The 25217-nt window shown below is 38.7% G+C and overlaps 1 protein-coding gene and 1 long non-coding RNA gene across 3 annotated transcripts; one reads left to right on the forward strand and one right to left on the reverse strand.

Moving 5' to 3' along the window:
• Positions 1–12626: 12626 nt before the first annotated feature.
• Positions 12627–17139, reverse strand: LOC135156658 (uncharacterized). Its single transcript, XR_010295715.1, has 3 exons — positions 16666–17139; positions 13346–13366; positions 12627–12737 (listed from the first exon to the last, which is right to left on the reverse strand). It is a non-coding gene; the product is annotated as an uncharacterized LOC135156658 (long non-coding RNA).
• LOC129276535 (transmembrane protein 107-like) lies at positions 16804–24986 on the forward strand. 2 transcript variants are annotated; one of them, XM_064109551.1, is made up of 6 exons: positions 16804–16991; positions 18428–18539; positions 19059–19126; positions 21668–21768; positions 22388–22484; positions 23434–24986. In XM_064109551.1, exons 2-6 carry the CDS (start codon positions 18456–18458, stop codon positions 23498–23500), a joined length of 417 nt encoding a protein of 138 aa, XP_063965621.1. In that variant the 5' UTR covers positions 16804–16991; positions 18428–18455; the 3' UTR covers positions 23501–24986. The 2 variants fall into 2 exon arrangements, with proteins under 2 accessions (XP_063965621.1, XP_063965622.1); XM_064109552.1 differs by having other exon boundaries at positions 18431–18539.
• Positions 24987–25217: the final 231 nt, after the last annotated feature.

Raw genomic sequence — 25217 nt, forward strand, 5'->3', positions numbered from 1 at the left:
TGTATGATAATAATAAAATGATAAATAATGTCATGTGTGGTTAGCGGAAACGAGGATAGGACGTTTTGTAATTCGCTATGCAGTAAAATAATGAGAATGACTGAAACGATATATATTCAAAATATAAATTTAATGAGAGAGAAACGATTCAAACAATAACAGTATAATATTATGTTGCGTTCAAATTCCCTTTTGATCGTTCTTTTGATTCCCTTTCAACAATCTATTTCTTTCTTCCTTTCTTCTCTCTCCTCCTTCCCTTTAGGATGGAGGGGGTATCGGATATAAGGAAGCAGTTTAGGTGTTATGGCACACGACAAGTTCAATTCAGTGGCCTAGTACTAGTAGGTCCATTGGTAAATTGCCAATTCGTCAACTGCCAACTCATCCATTCACCATGCACATGGTCTACTTTCATTTAGTCCATGCAATGCCAATCCGTCCATCAACATTTCATCGAACAACCATTTGGTCCAGTTAGTCCAGTATCCAATTCATTTTCATTCATTTTGCACAATAACACGTCCAATAACCAAATTGTATATGGACTAAATGACTATTGGATCAGATGGTTATTAGACGGAATGCATGCATGTGGATAGTGAACGAACTGATGGTAGACCAAATAATGATAGTAGACGAGTTGGCATTTGGACGAGTTGGCATTTGGACGAGTTGGCATCACGACGAAATGGAAGTAAACCGATCCGATCCATGGACTAGCGCCTAGTATCACGCCGGTATAGATAAGGAGGTCCAGGATCCAGGATCCATGATTGAGCCCGACTATTTTGGCGCCCCTGTGAACTTTTCGGAAAATGGCACCCCGACCCGCCCAGCACGGCAATCATAGGTGCCTTAAATGCAGTTTGAATTATCGTATTTCATAATCACGTGAAAAAGGCATCGAAGACCACTTTTTAATGTGTTCATGAAAAAAAAACATCCATGAATATGTTTTAACCACCTTTTGAAAAAAATAAATGCGACCAGAAAGCACAGAATTTTAAGCATTTTTGGGTTTCTATTTAGTTCAACTTCTCATCAGAGTGGTAGACCATACTAAAATTATGTGCGGGAGCTGTAATTTCTTAACCGGGGGCGGATCCAGCTTTCGCCAATAGGGGAGGGGATATTTTCATCTCTTTTCCGATCGAACATTCTGAGTTTTATTGCAACCGTGAACATGATGGGTATATGTATTATCTAAACAATATTGATACGAGCGAAAAGAGCGATATGAAAATTGTTCATATTCTTACCTAGAATTTTGAAAAATCTATGAGCACTTTTGGTAATCAAGAACAGGGTGGGTATCTATCAACATTTTATGCGATCGCGAAGTGGAAGCTGACAATTTTTGAATTTCCAACCCAACACTGGACATTATAAGCACTTTTCACATTTGTTTTATAATCATGAACAGGATGGGTATCTAACTAAATAATTAATGCGAGCGCGAAGCGCGAGTTGAAAATTTTTGATTTTCTGACATAAAATTTGGACATTCTAAGCACTATTGGGTAATCATGAACAGGATGGGTATCTAACAAATCATCTAATATGAGCGCGAGGCGCGAGCTTAATTTTTTTGATATTCCAACACAAAACTGGACATTCTAATTTGTAATCATGGAAAGGATGGGTATCTATTTAAACAATTGTTTGTGCGAGCGCGAGGCGCGAGCTTAAAAGTGATTGATATTCTGAACTAAAATGTTGACATTGACTAAGCACTTTTGGTAATCATGAACAGGATTGTCATCTAACTAAACAATATTGATGCGAGCGCAAAGAGCGAGATGAAAATTTTTCATATTCTTACCTAAAATTTTGAAAAATCTATGAGCACTTTTGGTAATCAAGAACAGGGTGGGTATCTGTCAACATTTTATGCGATCGCGAAGTGCGAGCTGACAATTTTTGAATTTCCAACCCAACACTGGACATGATAAGCACTTTTTATAACCATGAACAGGATAGGTATCTAGCTAAATAACTAATGCGAGCGCGAAGCGTGCGTTAAATTTTTTTTTATATTCTGACCTAAAATTTGGACATTCTAAGCATTATTGGGTAATCATGAAAAGGATGGGTATCTAACAAATCATTTAATGCGAGCGAGAGGCGCGAGCGTAAAATTTTTGGTATTCCGACCCAAAACTGGAAATTCTAAGCATATTTTATAGCCATGGAAAGGATGGGTATCTATTTAAACAATTGTGCGAGCGCGGAGCGCGAGCTTAAAAAGTTATTGATATTCTGGCCTAAAATTTTGACATCGACTAAGCACTTTCGGTAATCATGAACAGGATTGTCATCTAACTAAGGCACAAGAGATTAAATCCCTCTTGCGTGCGAACGGGCTCTGAATGGGTTCTGAACGGGTTCTGAACGGGGATTAAAAGAGTAGACAATAGACCCCGTTCGCTCAAGTTCATTCACGTTCAGAATCCTACTAAAGGATTGAGCTGAGAAGAGTACTGATTTTCATTGTCTTCTCGCACAAAAGGGGTGTTCACTGAACGGGAAAACGAACGGTCGGATTATTAATGAATGAATACGTGCGAACGTTGGGATTAATTCAAGCCTTGATAGAGATTTCTTACTACAACGCTGGGCATTTCCCGAATAAAAAGGGATGATCAAACTTTGAGCGCTTCTTAAGTTGGACGAAAAAAACACGCGTCCTCGTATTTATTCATTGATAGTTTGAAAGTTGAAAGTTTATTATCAACCTTCCCCTTTTTAATTTCGCCGGGCGTATTTGTTCATTTATAACCATTTTGACATTCAATACAGATCGTTTGTCGAGAATTTTAAGACATTTCCCGTGTATGAAGGAATGTCCAAACTTTGTACTTTTTTATTTGGACGGACGATATTTTTTTCATTTATATTGAAAGTTACTCATTTGACATTCAGTACAGATCGTTTAGAAGTCAATTTGCGAACTTTCTCAAGTCAGAAGGGATGTCCAAACTTTCCGCTTTTTGATTTTGACGGACGTTATTTTTAAATTTATATTGAAAGTCAATAAATTAGACATTCGTTACAAATCGTCTAACAATGATTTTAAGACATTTCTCGAGTTAGATGGGATGTCCAAAATTTGCGCTTTTTAATTTTGACGAACGTATTTCATTTAATTTAAAGTTGATAGTCAGACAACTTAACGATGTCGGTGCTATCTCTCCGACATCAGATCAGGCGCGGAGGTCGTCCGCTAGTTTATCCTTGACATTTTTCTTCCCGTGGTTTTCCTTTATATCAAACCCTGACATCGTTTACATGATCATAAAATAGGTTCTGACGTCAGATAACCTAACGATGTCGGCGCTTTCTCTCCCACATCAGATAAGGCGCGGAGATTGTCCGCTAGTTTATCCTTGACATTTTTCTTTTCATGGTCATCCTTTATTTCATACCCTGACATCGTTTACATGATCATAAAATAGGTTCAGACGTCGGAAAACTTAACGATGTCGGCGCTATCTCTCCGACATCAGATCAGGCGCGGAGGTCGTCCGCTAGTTTATTATTGACATTTTTCCTCCTGTAGTCATCCTTTATTTCATACCCTGACATCGTTTACATGATCATAAAATAGGTTCTGACGTCAGACAACTTAACGATGTCATCGCTATCTCTTCGACATCAGATCAGGCGCGGAGGTCGTCCGCTAGTTTATCCTTGACATTTTTCTTTCCATGGTCATCCTTTATTTCATACCCTGACATCGTTTACATGATCATAAAATAGGTTCAGACGTCGGACAACTTAACGATGTCGGTGCTATCTCTCCGACATCAGATCAGGCGCGGAGGTCGTCCGCTAGTTTATCCTTGATATTTTTCTCCCCGTGGTTTTCCTTTATATCATACCCTGACATCGTTTACATGATCATAAAATAAGTTCAGACGTCGGACAACTTAACGATGTCGGTGCTATCTCTCCGACATCAGATCAGGCGCGGAGGTCGTCCGCTAGTTTATCCTTGATATTTTTCTCCCCGTGGTTTTCCTTTATATCATACCCTGACATCGTTTACATGATCATAAAATAGGTTCAGACGTCGGACAACTTAACGATGTCGGTGCTATCTCTCCGACATCAGATCAGGCGCGGAGGTCGTCCGCTAGTTTATCCTTGATATTTTTCTTTCCGTGGTTATCCTTTATTTCATACCCTGACATCGTTTACATGATCATAAAATAGGTTATGACGCAGAGAGCTTGACGATTTCGGGGAAGGGGGGGGGGGGCTTTGAGGCCGATATTCTCCTTCAATTTTAAAACTTTATTTCATATCGAGAAGCATCAAGAAGAAGAGATATGTGTATATTGTGGAGGATAGATAGTAAATCGCGCAATTATATCAATATGATTATTTCCTCCTTTAATTCAGAATTACGCTCATTGACAATCATCTTTGAATATAATATCCTATACTGTTAAACCTCCATTTTTTATGCCTTGTCGGAAAAAGCGAGAATCATATTTGGTTGGAAGATAATGATTATAATTTCACAATGCAAATTGCATAATAAGCTCTGATGTCGTTAAAACATATAAGCCTCCGATGTCGGAGTAAGAATTTATCAATACAGCAATGTCGAATTTCAGGGGGTTTGGGGGAAATGGTTTCATTCAATAACGATCATATTATGAAAATCACAAGGAAAAAAAACATTGGTCACAATGATATGCCTATAATGATTGATCATTATCTCCTACTCCCTCGTTATTTTCATGATCGTATACTTGTCGTTATTGTGATCTATCATGCTCAAATATATTCGACCCCCCCCCCTACCCTCTGGATTAGAAGTTCTGTTAATGCCTAAACAATTCTGACCCGAATCCGCGTCAAAGGAGATTTACGTTCGCTTAAACAATAACATACACTTTGAAGTCATTCATACCTTAAGAATCACTCCGGGGGTCAATCCCCGGCCGCGGCAAGGCATTTAATCCGCAGTGTTCTTTAATCCTGCATTCAAATAAGGGGGGGGGGGGGGGGGTCGCCTTTAGCAGTATGGTATTGTCCAAGTTTTTAAGTGTCAAGAATTTAAAAGAGCAAAGTTTACTGCAAGATTAAACGTACATTATTATCGTTTAGAAGTTATTTTGCGACATTTATCGAGTCAGAAGGGATGTATAAACTTTGACGCTACCCGATATGAAATAAATGTTTAAAACTGAAGTATACTGTAGAAAACAACCTCAGAGCCCCCCCCCCCATCTCTCGCTCTTTCCTCTCCATCCATAGACCCCCCCCCCCTCCCTCTCTCTCCCTCTCTCAGACTCCTCACTTTATTGGTGCCCAAATTTTTCTTATCACAGTTAAATATTTATAAACATTGCAGAAAACACGTGGTTTCATCATGGAAAAAGGTCAATCTCTCAGTTCATGTCAATCAAATCCAGTTGTGGATTGCGCAATAGAAAAACATCGTGTTGCAATCATTGAGCCTCGGTGTGCTATGTGTGAGAATAAATAATTTTGAAAGGTATAGGTGAAAATCGTTAGAAGTATCAAATAACAATTTAAAACCTTTTAGGTCAATATTCATTTCATGGCGGAGCGGATAAAAATGAAGCAAATATTTGATGTTATTGGAAGATATAAGGTGAACCCGGAAGGTGAATTATATTGATATGATTATGTCCATCTCGAAATTCTTCAAAATTATGCTCATTGACGATCATCTGAGTTAAGTATTCTAAACTGAAATCCAATATAGGGATGAGTTTGAGAATAGGAGAGTGGGAGGAAAGTCATTATAGTTGGAGAGATAGAACAAGGGAAAGATATATATATAGAGAGAGAGAGGGTGGGGGGTAGCGACTTCTGCGCCTGATGTCGTAGAGATAGCCGACATCGTTAAGTTTTCTTACGTCAGAACCTATTTAACGATCATGTAAATAATGTCAGAGTATGAAGTAAATGATGACCACGGGAAGAAAAATGTCAAGGATGAACTAGCAGACGACCTCCGCGCCTGATCCGATGTCGTAGAGATAGCGCCGACATCGTGAAGTTTTCTGACGTCAAAATCCATTTTATGATCATGTAAACGATGTTAGGCTGTGAAATAAAGGATGACCACGGGAAAAAAATGTCAAGGACAAAATAGCGGACGACCTCCGCGCCTGATCCGATGTCGTAGAGATAGCGCCGACAGCGTGAAGTTTTCTGACGTCAGAACCTATTTAACGATCATGTAAATAATGTCAGAGTATGAAATAAATGATGACCACGGGAAGAAAAATGTCAAGTATAAAATAGTGGACGACCTCCGCGCCTGATCCGATGTCGTAGAGATAGCGCCGACATCGTGAAGTTTTCTGACGTCAGAATCCATTTTATGATCATGTAAACGATGTTAGGGTGTAAAATAAATGATTACCACGGGAAAAAAATGTCAAGTATAAAATAGTGGACGACCTCCGGGCCTGATCCGATGTCGTAGAGATAGCGCCAACATCGTGAAGTTCTCTGACGTCAGAACATATTTAACGATCATGTAAACGATGTTAGGGTGTGAAATAAATGATTACCACAGAAAAAAAAATGTCAAGGATAGAATTAATAGCGGACGACCTGCGCGCCTGATCCGATGTCGTAGAGATAGCGCCAACATCGTGAAGTTCTCTGACGTCAGAACATACATTTAACGATCATGTAAACGATGTTAGGGTGTGAAATAAAGGATGACCACGGGGAAAAAAATGTCAAGGACAAAATAGCGGACGACCTCCGCGCCTTATCTGATGTCGTAGAGATAAAGCCGACATCGTTAAGTTTTCTGACGTCAGAAACTATTTAACGATCATGTAAATAATGTCAGAGTATGAAATAAATGATGACCATGGAAGATAAATGTTAATGATAATTTAATAGACGACTTCCGCACCCAACCTGATGTTGGAGAGATAGCGTTGACGATCGTTAAGTTATCTGACGTCAGAACATATTTATGATCATATAAACGATGTCAGGGTATGAAATAAAGGATGGCCACGGGAAGAAAAATGTAAAGGATAAACTAGCGGACGACTTCCGCGCTTGATCTGATGTCGAAGAGATAGCGCCGACATCGTTAAGTTCTCTGACAATTAACTTTTAATCAAATGAAATACGTTCGTCAAAATTAAAAAGCGCAAAGTTTGAACATCCCTTCTGACTCGAGAAATGTCTTTAAATCATTGTTAGACGATTTGTAACGAATGTCTAATTTATTGACTTTCAATATAAATTTAAAAATAACGTCCGTCAAAATCAAAAAGCGCAAAGTTTGGACATCCCTTCACACACGGGAAATTTCTTATCATGAGCGCAAAACATCTGTACTTGATCACCTTTTAATATAAATGAAGAAATACGTCCGTCAGAATTAAAATGCGGGAGGTTTTGACTCAGGATATTTCTTAAAATGATCGCCAAACGATCTGCATTGAATCTCAAATCTATACATCGGCAAATTGTTTTTTTTTTGTGGTCACATTGATCACTTGGGGAAAATCCCCCTGGACCCGGCTGTTGCTGTTTCTAGCTGAGCAGAACCATTCTCCGTTCTGAACGGAGTACTTAAACGCTTTCTATTGACTCCTTTGTTATTAGTAATCCTTGCGTTCGTAGGTATCCTGAACGGAGTACTTCAGCGCTTTCTATTGACTTCTTTGTTAAAAGTAATCCTTGCGTTCGGGTGTATGCAGGGGGCACTACGAGCGCATTCGTGATGGGGATTAGCAAGACAATAGAGCGTTCCGAACGCGCGCGAACTTAAGTGATATTAAATCTCTTGTGCCTAAACAATATTGATGCGAGCGCAAAGAGCGAGATGAACATTTTTCATATTCTTACCTAATATTTGGACATTCGAGTAAGCATTTTCGATTATCATGAACAAGATGAGCACTAACAAAACAGTTTATGCGAGCGTGAAGCGCGAGCTGATTTTTTTTTATATTTCGATCCAAAGTCGGACATTCTAAGCACTTATCTAACCATGAACAGGATCGTCACCTTACTAAACAATTAATGCGAGAACGTAGAGTAGGATGATTTTTTTTTGTATTCTGATCTAAAATTATAGGCACTTTTGGTAATCATGAACAGGATGAGTATTTGATGCGAGCAAACATGAATTTGGCGCCCACCCCCCTCCCTTGGTTAATTGAACCTGAATTTGGCGCACCGGGACAAACATAAAATAGGCGCCCTCGTGTGGTGAACATCCATTAGGCACCGCCTAGGGTGAACATCAATTCGGCACCCCCCTATGTCAAACATCGATTCGGCAACCCTATGAAAAATATCAATTCGGCGCCCCAGCCACTAGGTTGAACATCAATTCGGCGCCCCCTCGGTGCCCCTATGTCGAACTTCAATGCGGCCCCCTCTTATGTCGAACATCTATACGGCGCCCTGAGGTAAAACATTAATTCGCCCCCCCCCCTCCACCTAGGTTGAACATCAATTTGCCACCCCTATGTTGAACATCAATTCGGCGCCCCCCTATGTCAAACATCAATTCGGCAACACTATGGAAAATATCGATTCGGCGCCCCAGCCCCTAGTTTAAACATCAATTCGGCGCCCCCTCGGTGCCCCTATGCCGAATGCCGAATGCAGCCCCTCCTATGTGGAACATCTATACGGCACCCCGAGGTAAAACATTAATTTGCCCCCCCCCCCCCCACCTAGGCTGAACATCAATTGGCACCCCCTAGGTCGAACATCAATTCGGCGCCTCCCTAATTCGGACATCAAGTCGATGCCCCCAATGTCAAACATCAATTCGGCTCCCCTATCTATGTTGGACTTAAATTCGGCGCCCCTATAGGTCGATTATCAATTGGGCGCCCCCCCCCCTCCCTAGGGCGAACATCAATTCGGCGCTCCCCTTTCCCTCTTTTGTTTTCCTCCTCTCTTTCTTTTTTCTCCCCTTTTCTCCCTATTTTTGGCGCCCCTTTTTCGCCTACCCGGGGGGGGGGGCGTGCCCCGAGGGCCCTCGAATACGCGCATGGTGGAGCTACGGATATAGAGAAATAAGGACAAAGATGTAATGAAAATATAAGAACTCTTGAAATATTTACATTTTCTAGGCAAACAAGAATCCAAAGCGTATAAATAATGCCCGGCTGAATAGACCTCCATTTGCATCCTGTTTGATATGCTCGCGATGTGTGATAATCAGGGGCGGCGGAACGTATTTTCATTTGGGGGGCAAAAGAGGGCATTAATATGCATTTTTTATGCAATTGAAATTTTCACCATGAGATTGTCATCTGCGTTAAGTAGTTGTGCGTTTTATACTAATTAAGTTGAGCAAAGCCTTTTTGAAGTCTTTTCTGATTGATTAAATATGTAATCAGGCTTTATTTTTCCGGGAGCGAGCGTAGCAAGCAAGCGGTTTGGAAACATTTTTAAATCTGAAGTTGTGAAACTCGCTTTTTGGTCAATTATTACCGCGAAAATTATTGTTAAAAGAGCATCCTTGCGAGATGTTGTGAGCGCAAATCGCGGGCTCAAAATTTTGGACATTGCATGTACTAATAAGACCTGAAAATCAAGCATTCCGAGCTATTGTTTTTTGTTGTCATGAAAAAGATGTGTATCTAACTGAATAATGGACGCGAGTGCGATATTCCAACCTGAAAACTGGACAATCTAAGCACTTTTTTAAACCAATAAATAATAATTGATGCGAGCGCGAGCCGAAAATTTGTGATATTTCAACCTGATGGACATTCTAAGTTTTGAAACCAAGAATAAACAATAATTGATGCAAGCGGAAAGCGCGAGCTGAAAATTTGTGATATTCAAACTTGAAAATTGAACATTGTAAGCAGAAGTTGTAACCAAAACACTTGCACCCCTCTCCCAAAAAAAATCCCAGTAGGGAAAATATGGAAAGTGCCCTTCTTTCAAAATGATGTGAGTGCGAAGCGCGATCCAAAATTGTTGTGATTTTCTAACCTAAAATGTATTGTTTGACTTCAAGAAAAGGTATTTTATTTTGAAAAGGGGCACACATCATTTTGAAAGAAGGGCACTTTCCATTTTGAAAAAAAATATTTTTTTCCTACTGAGATTTTTTTTTGGGGGGGGTTTGCTAATATGGCCTCGGGTTATAATTTTTAATGTAAGTTGAAACTGGTATTAACAAAACATGTTGGTTTGACTGCATCAAATTTTGATAACGATGGTTTTCTTTAAAATATATATTTTTTACCATTTCGATCCATGACATGTTTGCATTTATTTTGTTATTGTCCGTTGACATGCCCAGCGCTTAGAAGTCGTGCCAAAACGTGATTTTGCATAGAGCACATTCGCTGAACCATCATCGGAACTTCGGAATAACAAAGAAATGGAAGACCCCTTCCCCAAATAATTCCGCCTAGCTGTATGTCCTCGATATATCTCTCCATGATACGTACGCAATGTTATTCGCCAAGCCCAGAGGACCAAGGAGGAGTGGGGTGAAGGGGGAGGCACCCAGGAGACGTCATCATCAATTTCACTGAGAAAACCGTACTAAAGTTTTGGTCACAAAGTTGGACAAAGTCAAACGTGATACTTGTTTAGTATATACTACCATAACAAGTTGAAAAGAAAAATACAAAGAGAAACTTTCGGGGGGGGGGGTTAATCGATGTTACATAAACATCAATTGCTTATAATATACAGGCCTGACGTACCGGTATCATAGGCGGATCCAGGAGGCCAACGGGGCGCCCCCACCCTATTGGCGGTGCATAATAGGGGGAAAGAAAGGGAAACAAGTAATAGAATGGAAAGCAGAGGGTGGGGGGAGAAGAAAAAATATAAGGAGGAAGAATGAATAAAATAAGGTGAGGGTAATTCAGACTTGGGGGGGGGGGGACCATGTCACTGCATAAAACAATTTAGCCCGCGCTTCGTGTTCGCATTGCCTCAGGTTCGATGGAATATCTATTTATCAATACCAATTAATTTATTTATTCATTCAGTCATATTTAAAAAGGTTCACAAGATCAGAGTTGTAATTACTGTTTTTTTTCATCTTGGTCCTTGTATAATAAAACATAGTAAAATAGCGATTACAATGAAAAGGTATTATTCATATCAAATTAAAGAAATATCAGCTAATCGATATAAACAAAAACAGGCCTTAGTAAAACAAACAAGGGAACTACCATTTACTAATTCAAATGCTTGAGCGCAGTTAGCCCAGCTAAAGCCGGGCCGGGTATTAGCATGGCCCGCTGGGAGAACAATTTACGGAACTGAAGTCGCTACCCGGTGCACCATAGGCCCTACGTACCGTTATGATTATTTTGTTTTATTATGATTAATCTTCAGAGGCAGATCTAGGATTTTTCAAAGGGGGGGGGGGGGCACATTTTCCCGAGGAAAATTTGACAAGCAAAAAAAAATGATTATATCGATAGATTTTTACATATATTGATTGTGCCTCTGAAGGGGGGGGGGGGGGCACAGCCGGCCCGTGCTGCATGGATCCGTCAATTTTCAGGACCCAATTCACGATTTCCGAAAATTTTACCTCGCGCTCGCATTTTTTATAGGGCTTATGAGTAACTGTTACGACTATATAGATACAAAAAAATAGCTTTGAGCTGCGGATCGATCGGGGAAAATATTTTTCAACCCCCCTCCCTCTTTATTAGTGAAGCTGGATCCGCCCCTGGATATTGTAAAAAAAACACTAGGCCACGCGGTATTTGTCCAATTTAATTGATAAATACGTTGAGGCAGTATATTGACGAATTCAGTGGTGGAGAGCTATAGGACACACAAAGCAAATAACGAAATTGGCGGCCAAGCTAGTTCAATACAAAATGATTTCTAATTTTTCCTTTAAAAAAAATGTAGCATAGGCCTATTATTTAAACAATTAAGAAATTACAACGTATATTACTACACGTGATAATAATGAACACATCAAAATACAGAACCTGAAGAAAATGATAACAATTCAGTGAATCGGAAAAAAAACAAAAATACATATAAAGAACTAGAAAAAATATAATAAATAAGAATATAGCCCTGTCTCCCTTGGCTTTCACAAGCACCTTTCTCCCTCCCTCCGTCCCTCCATACCCTGGAGAAATAGAGAAACAATACAGATCAACGAAGCAAAGATGCAAGCAAGGAAAAAGCCGTCAGACTTTGTTTTCAATATACACGCTTTCTACGAAATGCAATAGAAACCGGGAAAGAAACCCGTGCATTCACGGTGTACAGACTCCGTACCCGCCCATGCCCATTACCGTGCATCGGCACTTGATTGAGACTCGCGCAGAGGCGAGAGCTAGAGATATGAATATTCATGAGCAGGTATTGATGTAATTTGGTCTCAAGGTGGCGCTCTTCATTTTTTATGTTAGTTTTAAAAATAAATAAAAAAAAGCTCACTCGGCAAATCTTCTCATCTTTATATATTTTTTTGAGAATAAAAACAGTTCTTTCTAGCCAATGCAATACATTGTATGGACTCAGAACTTGTTTATGAATATCGTGGAAAGCAAAGAGTGAAATTTAAAAGAAAGTTTTGAAATAAACCAATGACACAATTTACCTTTAAGTACAATATTTTTTTTTCTCACCTGTGATTCATGGTTCCATACATGTACGTTACCATTGTACAAACTGACAAGCATCCATGGCTCAGATGGATGAAGGTCAACGCACTTTACACGGTCAGACCGTGCTGAAAGCTTTCGCTGAAGGGGAAATATATACAGATATAATTATCATATACTGCTTTTATATACATGTCGTACTTATCACATTGTAACAAAGTCAGGAACGAACGAACAAACAGATTAGGAGTAGATAAAGGACTTTACGAAGTAGAAACAGAGATCTTTTTTGAGATATTGTTTCAAAACATGCAGTTATGTAATTGGTTTGCAGAGGGGTGTCAAAGACTTCATGTAATTTTCTTAAAGTTTACTGAAGTATGTGATCAATTTTCTTTGACTATGTCACACTCACATTTAACATGCATGGGGAAAAAAAAATTCCCCCAAAATAAGAAACCCAAATTGTACAAGAATAGCATTACTCATGATTGATAAGTCCAAATTTCATAAAATATTAATATTCTTTTAATTTAAAAAAATCCTCAAAAATCTTAAACCCTTGCTTGAAAAAATACATGATATTTTTATCACATAAAATATTCACATGTTTCACTAAAATTAGTAATTTATTACAGGTGCATAGTATACACTGATTTTGGCTTTCAATGATAAAGATATATTTTCAAAACATGCATTGTGTTACTGCAAAAAACAACAACAGAAAAAGGTGGAAATAGATTTCTTACCTTTATATCCAATCTAAGAGGCTGTCATGTGAATAAAAAAAAGGAATGAACATAATTATAAAATGTTTACAAATGCAAATTCCTGTAGGATACAGTGTACTAAAATGATAAGGCATGGGTCAAAATAAGAAGTTCTGATAAAAATTCTCATTTGAAAATAAGTGGTCTGTCTATCCCTGTTTGCAATCAAGAAAATGAATTTCTAATATCACAAAATGACCAAAGCCATTTGCACTTTGCAGCATCTAGTCAAAACTTAGAAATCTTTTGTGCAGCCTGGAACAATAACGAGCAAAAAACATTGCATCTCAAACATTATCTGAGGGTACACAAGATCAAGTGTAATTTAACACAGCAATCCATGGGTTAGAAAGCTTAGCGACTGATCATGGGGCTAATATCTAATTTTATGATTTATTCCATTGATTACTCGTAAAATCAGCCCCTTGATCAATCACTATCAAAGCTTTTTGTTACATACTGTACCGGGCCCTGAGCAGAGAAAGAGTCTTTTTGAAATTTTCATCAGAGATTAGTAAGAATAACACACAAGGTGGGAGTTCATAAAGCTGTTCGTAAGTTAAAGGTCAAGTCCACCCCACAAAAATGTTGATTTGAATAAATTGAGAAAAATCAAACTAGCATAATGCTGAAAATTTCATCAAAATCGGATGTCAAATAAGAAAGTTATGACATTTTAAAGTTTTGCTTACTTTTCACAAAACAGTGATATGCACAACTCAAATGGGACTGTCGATGATGTCCCTCACTCACTATTTCTTTTGTTTCTTATTGTTTGAATTATACAATATTTCATTATTTATAGATTTGACAATAAGGACCAACTTGACTAAATCATATAGTATTAAATAATGATAACTCCACATGTTCAGGGAGGAATTAATTGTTGTTTCACTTGACAATGAGAAGAAAGTTAGAATATTTCATACAATAAACTACAAAAGAAATAGTGAGTGGATGACGTCATCAGTCTCCTCATTTGCATACCGATCAGGATGTACATATGACTGTTTTGTGAAAATAAGCAAATTTTTAAAATGTCATAACTTTCTTATTTTACATCCGATTTTGATGAAATTTTCAGTGTTATGCTTGTTGTATTTTTTTCTCTTTTTATTCAAATCAACTTTTTGTTCAGGTGGAATAGTCCTCTAAGAGTGACTTTAAGAACGACTGGTGAAACTTTCTTACACTCTAAATAATCACCAATGAACATTTAATGGTCAATATCATTTACCACAAGAAAGGATCACCAGTCGTTCTTAAAGTCGCTCTTGACTGATGATCAGCTTTATGAAACGGCCCCCTGGGGGGCGTTTCACAAAGATTTAAGTATGACTTGAGTCGCACTTAAATGCCGACACGTACATGATATGCGATCTTATTGATAATAAATACGCAGTAGTGCGCGTCCTCATGACACGATATGGCCAATGCGGTCAAGTCTTTCATACCGTACGCAACTTGGTATTTAAGTGCGACTCTAAGTCATACTTAAAACTTTGTGAAACACCCCCCTGCTTGATAAAAATTTCAAAACCATCACAGAGCTTTATATAACTCGGGATCATGTTACTTGACAACAATGAAAGTAACCACTCTTGAAAGAAATAAGGATCTAAGTCTATGATATCTATCTCACACTAATCATCTGCAGTTCAAAGGACAGAACTAAACTGTTTTGTTACTTTGTCACAAGATTACTCAAAAAGTAAGAGTGAAATTAAATAGAGTAACACGCCCAAAATTCGACAAGTGCCGAGATTCGACATGGCAAACCTATTTCACAAGCCAGCACAGTCACAAAAACACACACCAAACACATTTTTATAAACATAGGCACTATCACTTGCCACCAAAAAGTCCTGATTTTAACAAAAAAAAATCCCCTTTAAAATGTCAAAAATTTCCCTTGAAATGCGGAATATTCACCATATATCCAGAGCATTTGGCGGCTTAGCTCAGATTTAAGAAGCGGGGTCGCCGAAAAATGTGTCAAAAATAAAGAAATCCTTGGTTCTGCTCCGAGTACGATAACTTTCTCGCAAATTTAGGATCGTATCTTCAAAATTTCCAATCAAAAAAGAAAAAGAAAGAAAAATTCAACGGCATTGAATTTGCACAGAATTCTTTGAAGTCAAGGCATGCTTGCAGGTCGCCTTCATTCGACAGGGGCCCCGATCGCAATGCGTGAGCGAATGACCGCTGCAACTTCTGGGTTGCACATCGCATGCGATGCGGCGCAATTCAGCGGCTCTCGCCTTGCATTTTTGAGCGCGCGATGCGCTATGTCGTACGAAGGGCAGGGGATGTCGAATCGAAACATGGCGATACATTTCAAGATTTTATGTATTATTCAGATGGAAATTGAAAATGAACATTGCAAATTTGCAATTAAAGATAGACAAATATATTTAACAAACATTGGTGCAAATATCATTTTGTGAAAAGAAATTTTAGAACAAAAAAAATTGCAGAAGAGCTTAACATGTCGAATCTTGGGCATAAAAGAAAATTGTGAATTCATGAAAATTGCCAACGGGCAACGTTACCAATTGCCAATGTTGAAACTGAACACCTTTTTGGCTTTCGTTAGGTCTAACTCTAACTTTACAATAAATAGTTACACTACTCTACAGTATGCAGTGTACTACAGGCTGCGTTTTTTTGTAAAATAATATTTATTCTGTTCTTGCTCAAGCCAACAATAATTCTTGCCCGGCACACTTTGCAAGAATTACTTAGGAGTTAGGGCATATCAAATTTCAATGAAACTTCATGAACTTTGCCTTAGTTTGGCACTAAATGACAAATGATTTTCTAGATCTAAAATTAATTCTAATCATTCCAAGTAATTTCTATTTCTAATAATGCAGTTTAAACTTTAATTTCACACCGGCCAAAACTTTCATAGAATATTAACAAATTTCATGTTTAATCTTCAGTCCAATTATAATGTCAATGACCTCTTCTTCTGCCTCAGCTCAGGCCTTCACAAATGATTGAAATGCACAAGCGGCTACCTGGCCCTACAATGTAGCTACGGCTACGTGCGTCTGCTTCAATGGGTACAGTGCCCGTCGTCTCCCCCAGCGGAACGGCCCATGCCATGGTAAGGATGAGGCTAGAAAAACTCCATAAGCATCGGCCATCTCCGCCGCGACGAAAAAAAAGACAAATCAACATCTTTTTACTCAATTATACTCCGTGTCCACACCCTCCATTCGTGAATAGTTTTACAAACACACAATTATCCACTTAAATAATGGAAAATTATTAAATAAAAGATAACAACTTACCATGGTATTTTCGATTTAAATTTATCAAACGTGGCACTTACACACAAGTTCCAACATCATCAATGGGAAACCGAAGCTCCGTGAACTTTGTCCGATCATTAACTTCCGGGAACGGTTTCTCAAACTCGTCCTAAATCTAGCTTCTGATATTATCGATAGAAACTCGCGTATGCAACCAACATAAGGTTGCGAACTTACACTTACAAATCTTTTGTGAAACAAATCCCTGCTCCTGTCGAAAAGTGTGAGCGTCCATGGTTTCACGATCCAGATTTGGATTCAAGCAGCTGAATAAAAGGGTCTAAATCCACTTGCAAACGCCCTAGGTAAGTATTTTAGATTTTTTTTTAGATTTGAGCCTTAATACAGTCATCACAGAAACATATCACTCGGGATAGAGACAGGGCCCCAGACTCAGAGGCTCAGCTTCCCAGCTTAGCCAGGGCAGGGTCAAGACGATTCGGAACGGGGAAGCTCCGCTGCTGTCACCGGCCAAACCGGCGGTGCGTGGACGAGCCTCTGGGTGATGGTCCTCTTATTATAAAGTCTTATTTGAATTTAACCCAGGGAGCTCCGGCCCGCACAGCGGGCCGGAGCCCAGGGGCTTACTGTGTATTTGACCATACTCACGGGACTAGCGTGATTTATGGTCTGAATAATAATATTTCTCCAAATGAATTGTGAAAACAGAAATTATGCACTTACCACGATTAATTTATATGGATGAAAGTCTAACGAGTGGCAGTTTCCTGACATCGAGGCACAGACTGGAACTTAAAAAAAACGAAAAGTTCTCTCCTTCTACCCCCGTCTCGATCGGCCATTTTTGTTATGAATCGTAACAAAATGGCCGATCGAGACTGGGGTAGAAGGAGAGAACTTTTCGTTTTTTTTGAAGTTCCAGTCTGTGCCGCGATGTCAGGAAACTGCCACTCGTTAGACCTTCATCCATATAATCGTGGTAAGTGCATAATTTCTGTTTTCACAATTCATTTGGAGAAATATTTAGACCATAAATCACGCTAGTCCCGTGAGTATGGTCAAATACACGGTAAGCCCCTGGGCTCCCGCCCGCACAGCGGGCGGGACTTCCCTGGGTTAATTTGAATTTGGCCCTGGCTGGCATTGCCAAGGCCAGGGCGTTTTGCAATTTCTTACTTTTAGCCATGGCTTGGCCTTGGCAAAACTATTTAATGTAATTTTTTACAATTTAATTTGATTTTGAGCCAAATTTCACCAGGCACAGCTTAAAATCACGTATTTGATTTGAGCTGAAAAAAGGCAAAAAAATTGAACGTTTGGAAATTTTTTCATGACATTGTGACGTCGTCTTGGTACTTGGTAGGATTCTTATTCCATAATTATTTATATTCCTTTTAATTTTGCTGTGTAACTGGTGTAGACGTGTAGTTCTCTGGTATCTGAAGATATTGTTTTTCTTGCTGTTGATTCTATCTTTGAAAATACTATTAGGGCTAAGTTAGATCTTTTACTTTCTAATTCTAACATTAGGATAATTTTATTGGGAGTTGATGGAAATAAATGAATAGATAATGAAATTAAATCTTTTACTTTAAGCTAAAGTTGTCTTTTTGGATTTTCTTTCTGCAGGCTCTCATTGTCATTTTCATACCATGCAAAGAATAAAATCAGCTCAGAATTTACTCTAGCAGTGAATATTCGTATATAAAGTATATAAAAACATTTTTGATGTTTTAAAATGTAATGTATGATTTCTTCTTTTATGTTCTTAATGATCCAGTAGAATTGGTGGATAGTCCTAAATCCTAATGGCTTTAACAAATCTGATCCCAGCCCGTTTCCTGTGCCTAATTGCTCATCTGGTTATCACTGTCACTCTCATATGGTCACGGGTAGGTAACAAAAATTCTTTTCCAGTTGAAACGAGATTAAGAACAACTGAGTAATTGTTCGCTTATTAATTGTTAACATTTTGTTGTTACTGATTACAGTGTTATTGGTAAAATGTAGCAGAAGTAAAGAACTAGAAGTGGTGTGGTGGTTGTGGTGGAGGAGGACTACAACGACTTTAACTTTGTGAAAGTACATGACGATATTGCAAAAATGAATTGATAGATTTCCCATATTGGATTGAAATTTTTAAGGAAATGTACAGGAAATAGAGTTTGAAATATACACATCACCTCATTGGTCAGGTTATACATGTGCATTACTTTGTTCATTTATGTGGAAAAAATGACTTAATCATACTTACATATACCTCTTTGTGAAAACCCCTCTGAAGAGTTTCCTATTATTTAAAGCAAGACAATCCATTTTCGTAAAAAAAACTTTGCTAAAAATGTCACAAGATATGAATGTTATCAATATTAAACAATTATATTATTTTCCTTTTTCAATTTTTTTTGTAGGATGCTAATGTACGAGCCTGCCTACCTGAAACCTACACAGATACAGAGTACAATTCAGTAGATGTGGCGTGAGTATTTTCATTTCCCTGTGTATATCTTATTAGTTGATCTTATTTTGCAGCCTCCCCCCCCCCTCCCCCGACACAGTCTTTTATCCTCTGATAATGCTCGTCTTGGTAAATAAAACAGATGAATGAATTATGAATATATTATGGCAGGTGATGAAAACAGCTTCATTTATTTCAGATTGGTAGTCATCAGATGAAAATAGATATTTTTATGTTGATACATTAAGCAGAGATGAAATTTCTATGTTGTGAACATAAATGAGCAGTTCCTTTTACTTATTGTGAGTAGAAAGAGTGAGTAAGTGTCTGTCACATCCTTCTACTCCTTTTCTCTCCCCTCCCCTCTCCTTCCTCATCCTTCTCTTCCTCTTCTTCCTCCTCCTCCTCTTCCTCCTCCTCCCCTGTTCATATTCTTCCTCCTCTTCTTCTTCCTCCTCCTCCCCCTGTTCCTATTCTTCATTCTCCCTCCTCCTCCTCCCCCTGTTCCTATTCTTCCTCCTCTTCTTCCTCCCCCTGTTCCTATTCTTCATCCTCTTCTTTCTCCTCCTCCTCTTCTTCCTCCTCCACCTCCTCCTCCTCCTCCCCCCTGTTCTTATTCTTCATCCTCTTCTTTCTCCTCCTCCTCCCCCTGTTCCTCCTCTTCCTCCTCCTCCTCCCCTTCCTCCTTTCCTGTTCATATTCTTCCTCCTCCTCCCCTTCCTCCCCTTCCTCCCCTCTTCATATTCTTCCTCCTCCTCTTCCCCTGTTTCTATTTTTCATCCTCCTCTTCCCCCTCCTCCTCCGCTGTCTCTATTCTTCATCCTCTTCCTCCTCCCCCTCCCCTGTTCGTATTCTTCATCCTCTTCTTCCTCCTCCTCATTCTCCACCTCTGCCTCCCCTCTTGCTCTTATTCTTCATTCTTGTCATTCCAATCCTACTCCCATTCCTCCTTCTATTTCTCCTCCTTTTTCTCCTCCATCACCTCCTACTCCATTACCTCCTCATTCTCCTCATTCCCCTCATCCTCCTCATCTTTCCCTCCTCATCCTACTCATTTCCCTCATCCTCCTCATCTTCCCCTCCTCATCCTACTCCTCATTTCCCTCATCTTCCTCATCTTCCCCTCCTCATTTCCCTCATCCTCATCTTCCCCTCCTCATCCTACTCATTTCCCTCATCCTCCTCATCTTCCCCTCCTCATCCTACTCATCATTTCCCTCATCTTCCCCTCCTCATCCTTCTCATTTCCCTCATCCTCCTCATCTTCCCCTCCTCCTCATCCTACTACTCGTCCTACTACTAATTTCCCTCATCCTCCTCATCTTCCCCTCCTCATCCTACTAATTCCCCCACCTTTCCCTCCTCCACATCCTACTCCTCATTTCCCTCATCCTCCTCATCCTCCCCTCATCCTACTCATTTCCCTCATCCTCCTCATCCTACTCATTTCCCTCCACATCCTACTCCTCATTTCCCTCATCCTCCTCATCTTCTTCTCCTCCTCATCCTACTCATTTCCCTCATCCTCCTCATCTTCCAATCCTCATCCTACTCATCATTTCCCTCATCTTCCCCTCCACATCCTTCTCATTTCCTTCATCCTCCTCATCTTCCCCTCCTCCTCATCCTACTCCTCATTTCCCTCATCCTCATCTTCCCCTCATCCTACTCATTTCCTTCATCCTCCTCATCTTCCCCTCATCCTACTCATTTCCCTCATCCTCCTCATCTTCCCCTCCTTCTCATCCTACTCATTTCCCTCATCTTTCCCTCCTCCACATCCTACTCCTCATTTCCCTCATCCTCCTCATCTTCCCCTCCTCATCCTACTCATTTCCCTCATCCTCCTCATCCTACTCATTTCCCTCATCCTCCTCATCTTCCCCTCCTCCTCATTCTACTCCTCATTTCCCTCATCCTCCTCATCCTCCTCATCTTCCCCTCCTCATCCTACTCATTTCCTTCATCCTCCTCATCTTCCCCTCATCCTACTCATTTCCCTCATCCTCCTCATCTTCCCCTCCTCATCCTACTCATTTCCCTCACCTTTCCCTCCTTCATATCCTACTCCTCATTTCCCTCATCCTCCTCATCTTCCCCTCCTCATCCTACTCATTTCCCTCATCCTCATCTCCCCCTCCTCATCCTACTCATTTCCCTCATCCTCCTCATCTTCCCCTCCTCATCCTACTCCTCATTTCCCTCATCCTCCTCATATTCCCCTCCTCCTCATCCTACTCCTCATTTCCCTCATCCTCATGTTCCCCTCCTCATCCTACTCCTCATTTCCCTCATCCTCATCCTACTCCTCATTTCCCTCATCCTCATCTTCCCCTCCTCATCCTACTCCTCATTTCCCTCATCCTCATCTTCCCCTCCTCATCCTACTCCTCATTTCCCTCATCCTCCTCCCCCTTTTCATTTCCCTCCTCCTCCCCTCATGCTGTTAAAAGTACCGGCAACATTATAATTTATATTATAATATTTGTACAACCTCATACTGCTTAGACTACTGCATTTCATCAAAATTGTTTCCTCCCTTGCTCTCCACATGTACTCCAGGTTGATCATTGGCCTGTCTCTGAGTATCGTATTCTTGGTCATTGAGATTATTGGCTTTATGTCTGGTGTCTCAATGTTCATTCATCCAGTTGGTCTTCTCTGTATCCTTTTTTAATTAAAAAAAAAAATGAAGTACAGGTATATATCAATAGGGAATCCAAGAGAGTATTTCACAAAATATTATTTTCAGTGAATTTGTCTATATATTTTGTGTAAAATCACTAATAAAAAGCTTTGTGAAAGGCTCCCCTCAGTATTAAAGTGGTTATCCTCTAAAATGGCAACATTTATTTATTAGTTTGGATAAAGTAACCTACAGTATAATGGATTTAATTTCAGCATCTTCATCACTCAAACACTTCTTGACATTAGTATTCATGCAATACTAATGTTTCGGACAATGGTCAAATTTCCAGATTAATTTTTTTTTGTATTTTGTAAAGTGTGAAGATTACAGTAGACATGGCTGTTTTAATCTTAATTCAGTAGTTATTGATATTGCAAAATATATTGTTATGCATATGCAAACTCAAGCTCATTTCTTTCTTTGTAATTATGTCCATAAATTGGGCATATTGTAATTTTTTTTTTCCACCTGACATTATTTTTAAATCAACAGGACTCTCTTATGTGAGTGATGTTCATGATTTACTGTTATTTATTCAATCTCAAAAATTTCAAAATGATTTAGCCCTTAACCCTGCATCATGCACCCCTCAGCCACTACCTGCCATGCGAGTGCCGCCATTGCTCTATCCTTCTATCTCTTTGAGGAGTGGCCATGCTACATATTCTGGTATATCTTTGGATTCTGCAGGTAAGTCAAACACTGGTATAAAATTGTGGTTTAAGTATGGATATCCAATTGTGACAGGTATCTTTAAAGGACAAGTCCACCCCAACAAAAAGTTGATTTGAATAAAAAGAGAAAAATCCAACAAGCATAACGCTGAAAATTTCATCAAAATCGGATGTAAAATAAGAAAGTTATGACATTTTAAAGTTTCGCTTAATTTCACAAAACAGTGATATGCACATCCTGTTTGGTATGCAAATGAGGAGACTGATGACGTCATCCACTCACTATTTTTTTGGTATTTTACTATATGAAATATTCTAATTTTCTCCTCATTGTCAAGTGATACAACGATTAATTCCTCCCTGAACATGTGGAATTAGCAGTGTTTAATCCTATATGGTTCAGTCAAGTTGGTCCTTAATGTCAAATCTGTAAAAAATGAAATATTGTATATTTCAAACAATAAAAAACAAAAGAAATAGTGAGTGATGGACATCATCGACTGACTCACCGAGTTGTGCATTATCACTGTTTTGTGAAAAAAATAAGCGAAACTTTAAAATGTCATAACTCTCTTATTTTACATCCGATTTTGATGAAATTTTCAGCACTATGCTAGTTCGATTTTTTCTCTATTTATTCGAGTCAGCATTTTCCTGGGGTGGACTTGACCTTTAACAGCGCACCTTCAAACTTTCAGTTCATTTGAACACTCAGATATTTTTCAAATTTCTTTTCAACCCTACTCCTAATCTTCACATGATTCTGAACTAAAGACCTTATTATCTACAGAGATATTAGCCTCGGAGAGATATTGTTGTAAGAGCAACTGTCATGTTACCGTTTTCACATAGTGTCTGAACATTAAGAGCAATTCTGAGCTTTGTTGCTGAGTTTCATGATATCATGTCTGCAAAGGTGAAAGTGTATCTCTGATTTATTTTCTTCCTTTTTTTTCTCTATACAGCGCATTTCCAGCCTTAGTTGAGATAGCGGTTTTGATAGCTGTGCTGGGCCTCAAGAAAGTCAGGTGATGATGTCACATGACTTCATGATGATATCAGGTGATCTTCAGCATAAACTGAATCTACTGACATAACTGACTCTTTAGAAAGGATGTGTCTTGATATGACTGTTATAGAGGTTTAATCTCTTTGATGTGATAGCAGAAAATCAGATGATGATGTCACATGACTTCAGTATGTCAGGTGACCGGTTCAGTTCAGCACATTGAATTGATTGCCAGAACTGACATGCATGGAAAGCCCATCGTAATTCAACAAGTTAGCATGTTTCTGATGAATGTGTCTTGATAGAAAGTCAGGTGATATTGTCGTGTGACTAAGTCAGGTGATCATCCTATAGAGCTTGATGTTGCAATTGGAGTATTGGTCACTGCACTGTACTTGTACTGGAATTAATCAGATGATATGAGATCATCCTAAGATTAGAGAATTTTGAAATTGTCAAAAGTGAGGGAAGGGAATGGATGCCTTGACTAAACATTGCCATTGGAATATTGATCACTATGCTTACATGAGGTAGATAAAACCTCCCTGCCTACATGTAGACTGGAGGCAGTCAGGTGTTTAGTTACATGTCTTCAGATAGTCAGGTGATCATCCCAAGATTAGGGAAAAATTAAACCACTGATAAAACTGAGAGAGAGGAGAAAAATGCATGCTAAACGTTGCCATTGAAGTACTGGGGAGGTTTCACTAACATTTTTATTTGACAAGATGTCAGATCTGACAACTTCCCTTGATTTTGATTGGCTGAGAAGCAATTTTACTAGGACAACTGTTGGATGAAAATAGGACTATGAAATGTTCCTCAGATCTACTGGAGTCTACAATCAGATGATACAATCACATGACTCAGAAAGATGGGTGATCATCTTATTAAAGATGAAGGAAATTGAAAAAAACTGTACATGTATAAATTGAGAGAAGAGCAAGTTAATATAGACTTGATATTGTATTCAGAAGATTTAGGATTAGTCAGGTGATGATGTCACATGACTAGGGTGTCATGTTATATCTTTACAGCAATATCTTTATACCAATTTGCCTGAAGTTATATCGGAAAATATACCTCTAGTTACTTGGAAGTTGCTGTGTTTATTATAATTGGAGGATATCCATTGATGATATTGTAAACTGTCAAAAATTGAATCAATGTTTAACAGTTTTAAAAAGATTTACTGGTGATAGTTATTGAATCAGATAGTGCTAGATTTTAAATTCCTTGTTGAATTTGAATGCATGAACTAATTAATTCTTTTGAAATAAAACTGCACAAGTAAGTGCTTGAGTGATCTCTACCTGTTAGTACTACTGAAACTATGAACGATTGGTAATTATTAAAAATGAATTTTTTATACAATTAAAATCTTTAAAAATATATTTTCACCTTGAATAATTAATGTATGTCTTGAAGAAACCTTGCTGAAATTGTAGATCGTATTTCTTCTGTTGTGATGTTATTCTGTGATTAAAATATACACTTAACTTTATTATTTTACCCATCTCATATTGATATTTTATTCTGTATGTGGAGTAAAAGATAATACCTAATAGCTGAAAAAAATACTTTTTAAGATTTCAATTTTTTCAAATCAAAGTTCATGTAACAGTAAACCAATTTGAAACCCCAAGTTATGCTACTGTAAAAACATGTTTGTTCTTGCATCATACACATGATGAAACAGGTGGGTGTTTCATAAAGCTGTTCGTAAGTTAAGAATGACTT

Source organism: Lytechinus pictus, chromosome 14, assembly GCF_037042905.1.
Source record: "Lytechinus pictus isolate F3 Inbred chromosome 14, Lp3.0, whole genome shotgun sequence".
NCBI lineage: Eukaryota > Metazoa > Echinodermata > Echinoidea > Temnopleuroida > Toxopneustidae > Lytechinus > Lytechinus pictus.

Bases quoted from the DNA above. Each gene is read 5' to 3' on its own strand.
- LOC129276535 (XM_064109551.1), top strand. From the start codon at position 18,456: ATGGCTTTAACAAATCTGATCCCAGCCCGTTTCCTGTGCCTAATTGCT. The intron at 18,540-19,058 runs GTAGGTAACAAA...TTTTTTTTGTAG, and splicing joins TCACTCTCATATGGTCACGG to GATGCTAATGTACGAGCCTG. The intron at 21,769-22,387 runs GTATCCTTTTTT...TGCACCCCTCAG, and splicing joins TCATCCAGTTGGTCTTCTCT to CCACTACCTGCCATGCGAGT.